The sequence below is a fragment of the Frankliniella occidentalis genome, unplaced genomic scaffold (genome assembly GCF_000697945.3).
Source record: "Frankliniella occidentalis isolate FOCC.00 unplaced genomic scaffold, Focc_3.1 Scaffold17, whole genome shotgun sequence".
Taxonomy (NCBI): Eukaryota; Metazoa; Arthropoda; class Insecta; order Thysanoptera; family Thripidae; genus Frankliniella; species Frankliniella occidentalis.
In genome coordinates, this window is record NW_026267147.1 from 336886 (window position 1) to 345483 (window position 8598).

At 45.6% G+C, this 8598-nt stretch overlaps 2 protein-coding genes across 3 annotated transcripts in view; one reads left to right on the forward strand and one right to left on the reverse strand.

The window, feature by feature from the left end:
• Positions 1 to 8598, forward strand: part of LOC113206988 (beta-1,4-mannosyltransferase egh) — a 46355-nt gene that overhangs the window by 2366 nt on the left and 35391 nt on the right. The gene's annotated exons all lie outside the window — the stretch shown is intronic.
• Positions 2421 to 5492, reverse strand: LOC113206992 (uncharacterized). Of its 2 annotated transcripts, none has more exons than XM_052264269.1 (5): positions 5262 to 5492; positions 4982 to 5146; positions 4625 to 4798; positions 2978 to 3097; positions 2421 to 2716 (listed from the first exon to the last, which is right to left on the reverse strand). In XM_052264269.1, the coding sequence occupies exons 1-5, from the start codon at positions 5325 to 5327 to the stop codon at positions 2693 to 2695; spliced, it is 549 nt and encodes a 182-aa protein (XP_052120229.1). In that variant the 5' UTR covers positions 5328 to 5492; the 3' UTR covers positions 2421 to 2692. The 2 variants fall into 2 exon arrangements, with proteins under 2 accessions (XP_052120229.1, XP_026279104.1); XM_026423319.2 differs by having other exon boundaries at positions 2885 to 3097; positions 5262 to 5490.

Here is an 8598-nt window from a genome sequence, read left to right on the forward strand (position 1 = left end):
GGAGAGTAGGAGAAGGGCGGGGAGAGGGGCTGTTTGTTGCTGAGAGGTGATTACGCCCATACTCACGTGTGAGTGCTCCTCCTTTCCCCTCCCCCTTTTCCCACTGGGTTTACACGCGTCGTTTGCCGCCACTTTGTGCCCCTTGGCCTCTGCTCTGACCGGAGCCGGACCCGGAATTTTACTGCGGCTCAGGGGGAGGGAGGGGCGGGGGGAGGGTCCTGCGGCGTCGTTGTGACGCTGTTGTGGCACCCGGGATTGTGGGCTTCTACGCTGCGATGTCTTGTCACGTAGGAGTGCGAAGGGGAAACAGGGACGGGTCGAAGAGAGGCTTCTGCTGGCCTGGGCCACGCGAGTACACACTGAATGTTGGTGCACTTCTTTAGAGTCTCTTGTTGCTGTCTGTACCCGCATAGGTAAAAGTTTCCCGCAATTTAGAAAGATTGCCGAATATTTCCCGTTTTTTTCGCACTATGATTTTGTAACAACGGCAATCTTTATCAAAACGGGAAATCCCTTACCTTCAGGTAGGGGACTGTCTAATAATCGCAGACAGGCTGCAACGTCTGTGCTGTGTGAGCTGTCATCGCTCTGCTCCTTGGACTACCCAGTGGACCTCGCGCCCTATGGCCGTTCTCCGCGCCGCACTTGAGTCACTTGTGTCACTTGTGAGTCAGCACTGCCCCCCCCCCCTCCCCCTACTTTTAGAGTGCAGGCTAATGTATGTATACATAGGCTACCACAACGCCTGGTAGGTATGCAACACCTTGCCTGCAGTACATGTGTGTACTGCGGGCTGGCCCACCCTGCGGTTCGCAGGCGCCAAGCTCCCATTATTTGCCGAAAACGGGCGTACATTCTGGACGATCTGTTTATCCTACTCGACTCGGTGAAGGTGCTACCTGCTCCTCCAGAAATATGCCTCAGTTTCAGAATACTTGAAAGGAGTTTTACTACGTACATAGAAAAATTTCACTTCCCATAACGTGTTGGAAATATACTGGATAATTGTGTCATTTCCCCAATACACTTGGGGATTCCTCGTGCAGCTGTGGCTAAAGTCACAATTGAAAATGAGATTCACTATACATGCATAGTAAATTGTACTTGCAACAGAGTTTAGGAAAATATACGAGACAAATGTGGCATTTTCCCACACATTTAGGGATTTTCCTATACATGCCTTGCAGTACATGAAAATTCCTACACATTTATGGCAATTTTCACGTCCCATACGACGTATGGGAAATTTTCTATACCTGCGTATGATGTTGAAATTCCCCCAAAAATTTACAGTAGAGAGCATCAGCCAGTTTGGGCGAAATAAGAATAATCTCCCCCCGCTCGGGGGTGAGAACAAATTTTCTCTTCTTTCGGGCCAGCTTAACCACTGAAAAGTTGTCGGACGGGGTACAGGAAAATTTTCCACGAGAGATGTCGTACAATTACAATTCAAAGTTGTAAATTTACTTGCACTGCGTATCGACTTGGAATGGAATTACAAGCAAGAGGTGGAGGTTGTTCTTGTTGAACCCATTTTGCAGTTGGTAAGGTACAAATTATATCGTACATGTACGAACACATTACGACCGCACTACTTCAAGAGATTTCAGGTGCACTGTGGGTTCAAGTTTGTCACTCGGATTCTTGGAACAGTTTTCCCTATACATTTGAGGTATGTTTCCCCCCCCCCCCCCTGCGATTTGCTCCTGAATTTGCGTGGCGTGCCTGTTCCGGCTCGGTACGCACTTTATGTACCTAACTTTCTGACCTTGCAGAGTTCCAGAGAGGTGGGGAGTGTGGCGTCCGCGACTGTCAACGCGAGTGACATGACGATAGAACGCTAAGGGAGGGACGCGGTCGCGCTCTCGTTAACAGTCCACGGTCCTTTCATCCGTTGTAAAATAATAAAACGTGAACTCTTTGCCATCCACGTGATTGAGGTGTGAAGGCCGACCGTGCCTGGCTCCTAGCGCAGCTGCCTCTTAGTTTTTTTCTGCGATTATGGTGCCTCACGAACGATGCCATTATCTGTCGGAATTTGTAAAACGGATGTGGTACTTGTCTATCGCGGGATACCTGTCTGCGTCGCGCACTGTGACTTCGAGTCGCGAACTACTACCTGACGTGCCTGACACAATAAGTGCGACTAAAGCTCCCGCGCGGGCTTCGAGGGAGGGAACGCGAGGAAGCACATGTTCATGTACCCCAGCTGACGGCAGAGGTTGTGCCGGAAATGAACAACCCTAATCTCTGCCTCGCTAAATGTATTTTATGTTTTTGTGCAAATGTTCGCACTAACTCAACTCAAACCTAGTGTTTTGTTTCGTACTAATTTTTGCGCAAAAATCGTTGATTTTGGACAAAGAATTGCACATAAAAATTCAAAATAACGCACGTTGCAAAAAACTATGACAGGAAAAATGACAGCTTCGACCGCTTATTATTTTCCAGCAACGTCTGTTATTCGAAAAACAGTATTGCTGTAGTTTCAATGGGTAAAATTTGGTACCAGGAGCAATGTGCAGGGCCACCGTACAGGAAAAACTGGTGAAAACTGTCTACAGTGGAACCGTATTCGTACACTCGGCTGTAAAACCTGGGCTTTCCGGTGCTATAGCGACACCGTACTCCGCGCTCTGTAGGTGCAGTGACTAAGAGGAGCATCTCCAAAAACGCCGTAGGTCGTTCCGTATTAGACTCCAATTTTTTTACAGTTCTGAAATGTGTGCAAACAATTTGATTTGTTAGAATCCGTGCGGATTAAAGATACAAAATCCAGTAAGTGCGTGTTGTTGTTGTAGGGTTAAGCTAAATGTGATGATTAGCATCACTATACCAAGATTAACACTCCACTGTTCTTTTTCTTTTATTCAAATGCACGTACTGGTCTGCTGCTATTTAATTTTGTTGATGTTTAGCTTGTTTTCGATACAGTCCTTGGTACAGTCTGTGCGAATACACGAAAACATGCACAAACCCTGCCGGCTTTTGCATCAACAGCTTTGATGTCAACTCGCCACTTTCCATAGAAGAATACTGGTACTGCCTTTGGTGGTGCTATTGATGCGGACGAAACATTGTTAATGGTGTATATTCCCTGAAACATAACAAGTAGCGTACACGGGACCGTTAAAAGATTTCTATAATACGAGTTCTAAATTTTCACTGCAATATTGCGGCCTCATAATTTGCCTGCCAATAATCTGATTTTCTATTAAAATGCTTAGGGGGGTGTGGGGTGTTGATAGCGTGACATTCCGTAATATGTGTGTGTGTGTGTGGGGGGGGGGGGCACGGGCACTGTTAGTGTTAAATTCCTACAAAGCATTCGCTTTGCAGAACTGCGAAGTATTTTGATCCTTTGTAACTACGAAGCATTTACTTTGCAATTACAAAGTGACGCCTTTTGTGACGGTGCGTGACATGGGGGGAGGGGGTCAAAAAGTCACGTAATATGTGAACGACCACTTACAGGTGATATTTTTGTCACACCGTCAGTTAACTAATTACCTATCACAGCTCATTTTTTCCCGTCTTTGTGGCCTTTTTTCTCCTTGTTGAATTTGGTATTACATGCATGTTCGAGGCGGTCAAAACCACAAGAACACACAAGTAGTTAAAAAAAAATGTTATTCACTGAATCTTGCCGAAAAAAATATTCTTAGTATCCTTAGTGTATACCAAACATAATTTCGATAGTGGTTCACTTTTACCTAGTGAGGTCTACTGTAAAAAATGATTAAATGTGTTACACGCATCTGAAATCTGAAAATACGGAAAACCAAAGGTGGCCCTTTACTAAACACGTCATTTAGACGCCTTAGGCAAAAATTTCAACCGTGTCGGCGTATCTCTTCTAGTGTCTGAAATAATTTGAATTTTCTTCAAAAACATCATTATTTTAAAATGACCTCCCAATCAGCCATTAATAAAATTAGAAAATATCTTTCGGCCTGTTCCTTGATACAGCTTTCTACTAATAGGCAATGTTGGCTGACCTAACAATTGACTTCGTTTTCAGGGTGAAAAATGGTTGATTTTGCTTGTGTGTCCGTGCGTCACGTTTTTTGTCTGTGCGTAACGGACACCTCACATTTATTTGCAGGTTACTGACCATGTCGGAATCAAAAATGCCACCGGGGTAGTGTTGGCACAACATCAGCAGGGAATTTTGTCCGAAACTCATACGTTTCGAATTGGCATATTTTTAAAGATTAGTAACACCATGTAAAGAAACACTCCTTTAATACGTTTGTTCGTCACGTAAGTTTGAAGGGCTGTCGATTTAGAACAAATCATGGTTTACAACGTGGTTGAAAACCATAATGAATCCGCAGCTAGATTCTTAAATCGTTGAGTTCACTTTCAGAATTCGAAGTCTGTTCGAAGGTACCTACATAGACAAAAGACCGCGAAAAAAGGCGTACGAACGTCCGTTCGTCACGCGTGGTTTTGCCAGGTTTTGCCGAGGCCTCTTTGTAACATTTTTGACATAATAAATATATATAATTGAATTTCTTGATAAAGTATACTATTTGACATGCACGAAGAAATGAAAAATGGTGGCAAGCAAAGAGAGTTTACAGTGTCCTCAGTGGTCACAAAGAGCTAATCGTGAACTTACCGGCGGGAACGGACAATCTGTGGCTTTAGTTGATGACTCCAGTACCGACATGACACCGCTCCAAACCCCTGGAAGGTACTGTTTGCACTGCGTACATGGACGCTTGAACTTCATCGTCAAAGCGTTCTCCTTCCACCCGCCGCGTGAGCTCCATGAAGCAAAGGCGAGATGTGCCTTGAAAATAAAGCAATTACTTTACTTGCTCGTTTACCTAACTTTTAGAGACACGGTGCACATTGTGCACCCTGTGCTCGTTGCAGTCATATAGGTTCCTTTACTCGGAAATAGATTCAGTTATGATTCCTGCTCGGTGTACTGCCTAAAAATGACCAAACGGTGTTGCTGGCCCACGCTTACCTCCTTCTCGTCGTTCAGTGTAGCAAACGAAGACATGTTTGCATACACGAACCAAATGTTCTGATTATGACGGTCGCGCGTAAGATGGAAGTCGATTGGGAAAGGCAAATCTAGGATCCCCTCCGGGCACGCTTCAGCGCGTTCTGGGATAATTGAGTACGGGCCCTGTCACGGGGCAAGCCGTAAAATGTTTATAACAATATTTTTGATCTTTAGAAACGCTGTGCGAAGAATTTAAGCATTCATAGATGTAGGACCTTATGGAACATCATAAACATACCGCCAACATTTCTCCGTAACAAGGGCCACTGGAGAGAAGTGCAACGATCAGAAGTGAGACTTCCATGATATCAGCTTCGTTAAGAATGAAACCATGGGGTAAAGGTTTTGCAATCTAACGTTCGATGATACCATTTGCTTGGCTATTCAATGAAGGGACCACGCCGTCTGTTGCAGACTCCCTCTGACATAAGCGAACGTGCATTTGTGCATGGCATGTCTCCTGCCAAACGCTGATTTGTTGGCATATCTTATCACAACATCAGATTAATGACTTCGAAGTGCTCTCTTCCATGAGGCATAGTGAACAAATGCAGTTTCGCATGCGCGGATTGCAGACTGTTTCTCTACGAGGACCGCATTGGTAATTTTGGCTGTACATATGGCATGTAAACTGGCTATCAGGGTGGTCGAACACACATTTTTGTTCAACCTCATGGAGTAACGACTGCACCGCGCACTTGTGGCTGCTCCCATTGCATTGCTAACTCTTGGTCACCCTTTCTTTGGGGTACGGGAGTCGCTGCGGCTCGCTTTTGATGTACAAATTACAAGTACCTTAAACTCCCCGCAGTTTGTTATCTTGGTGACTATTCCGCGTGGTGCACCCCCACTCATGCCAAATCTTTTAAAAATTTGATTCGTATATCTCGTTGCTGTTTTGTTTTTGTAAGTTAAGTCCATTAAAAAATCCATGTCGCGATTACAATAATTGTTCACGGAAACATGCTGACATTGCAAGTGTTAAACTTGGAACTTGAAAGTGTTTAGCACCATGTCGCAAGTGCTTCAGTGGAGAGATAATATTTTGCAAGTTTAGTGCCAAAAACTGAACACTTTCAAAGGAAAACATATCTTCAAGTTAAACTTAGAAGGCATCCCTTTGAGATAGTTTCCTTGAAATTATTCATATTTGCATTCAAACTGTTGTAAAATATGCGACACGGTAACTTCTTACAAGTATTTCCCCGTTGAACGCCTGAAATACCACACTGTAAACAACTGTGTACATACACTGTAAATGGGTCGGCGTATTATGATGCCAAAATATTGGCGTCCTCTATAGAACGCCAAATTTTGGCGTCATAAGACGCTAATTCTTGGCGTTAAAGAAGGCCAAAATTTGGCGTCTTAAGACGTCAAACTTTAGTGTCTTCGGATTTGGCGTTATAGGACGCCAATATTTTGGCGTCAAAAGACGCCAACCCATTTACAGTGTAGTACACTCTTCCCTTGTGTGTACTTGAAAGAGCAATTATGAACAAATTTGGAAATATATTTGCAGTTCTGCACAATTTAAGTGTCTATAGGGCTGTTTCAACTCTAGCCAAATACATCCGAAACCGAGTCTGAAACCCTGTGGCAGCGCGCTAGCCGCACGCTTGTATGATGACGAGGAGAGGAGAGGAAGCAGGAGGTAGAGATATTCTAGTCAGTTGTTGCCTGCTCGTTTGTATTTTGAAGTATATTCTACTATTTTCAAGGTTTAACTTTTTACCATACTGTGCCCTGCTGGTGTCGCTAGGCTGGACTATGATTGCCCATCCAAAACGGTGCTATCGCTAGCCAGATTAATAGGGCTTCTGAACCCTACCTCTAGATAGGGCAAGCAGTGGAGGGAAAAATCTGGCACTCGCGTCTCCGATCCCCGACAAAATGATTCGGTTTCTCAAATGTATCGATTCAAGTAATGAGTACTCACTACACTGCTATACTAAGTGAGCAACTCCTTGACACTTAATAGTACTCAACTCCGTTCTTGCGCATTTTCAAGTATTCAATTCGGGAGCTACACTAGTTAAGTGTGCAACTCGTCTGTTGAACACTTACTCAGATTGGACGCTGCGTGGGAGGTGTTAAAAAGGGCAGTTGCACACTTGTAAGTGCACAAGTACCGGTTTGAACTCTAAAAAGTGTGCTACTACGTAGTTGAACACATGCAAGTTGCAACTTACATGCACTCTTAATTGGAAAGGGCAATTTTGAGACGGACGGACGGGTGCTTTTTTCACCCCATAATTCTCCCTTATTCTTTTTCAACCCACACCCGCTTACCCCTGTGTACTACTAAAGCTCACTTGTACGATTTTTTCTACGAAGCCTCCACTATAATTCCCTCTTTCCTCTTTCCTCCCCTTTCCCTATTATTGCACCGCCCCTCCTGTTGGAGATTTTGCATCCTGCTACTTAGAGTATGCTCATTACTTCTTCGCTTAGTGCCATTATTTTGGCTCAGCTCTCAGTTAATCGTTATCTGGTAATTCTTCCGGGCCTATCTAATCGTCACACTGGACGCCGCCTCCACACTGTTCAACAAGGACTAAAATTATTATCACAAAAGTCGACGTCGTACTTAAAAATTGCAGTTTTAAACTGTAATGGCGTGTCACTGGGCGACATGAGAGAGGGGTAGACGAGCTGCCGCTTAACCATTTGCGCCGTCTGCGCTCCGGACGGTGGATAGGTCGGTGTGGGCTGTCAGCTACGCGGGCTGTGCGAAAACCTAAGGGGGAGTTTCGTTGGCTGGTCGAGGGGACTCTGTTGCATAGCTGTCGAGTGTGGCCGCCCTTTTTACCTTTTATCTGCTTGTTTGGGAACGCATGCATGTGTGTGGGAGAGAAGCGCCCCAGCTTTTATCTTTTAAGCGACTTATTCTGAGAAAGCTGTTGAATTGAAGATACTCGGACGTCCTTGCCTACGTCAACGCCCCCTCCCCATACACATGTACCTGTCCTGTGTGTGTTGGCGCAGCGTGCGGTGCACCTGTGATACGAAGTCCTGCCTTGTAGATATGCGAAGTCAATGAATACTTTTGTAATTACATAGCAGTGCTTTGCAAAAACCGCAAAGCAATGCTTTGTAGTCCACAAAGCATCCGAATTCTTTTCAACTTGCAAAGCGTCTGCACAGCATTGTTTTGCTGAAGTTGAACAGTGGTCAGTCGGTGCTTGGTCATCATAGTCCGTGCACCCGTGGTTTTGCACCCGCCCGTACGTGCGCCCCGTGCGCCTGTACCCCGTACGTGCGCAGGGATCGGGCCGCTGGGGCGGCTCGCACCGGCCTGTTATCTGGGTCATACTCACGCGTCAGCGCGCCCAAGCACGGGCCGCGGGTGCGGCTCCCGACCTGACGCGGTGCCCCAGACAACCGGCCCGCTCAGATATCAAATGCGTTTTATGTATTTAGCGACGCGTCATGCTTCAAGTCCGGCCTTTTGCAGAAGTGCGTGGCGACCACCGGCAGGCCGAGCAGGCCCGGTGATTTCCGTGCTAATGGGCACTAGCCGGTATGGCTTATTCCCCAGCTCTGATGACAACTTTATTTTTCGCGTCCTCCCC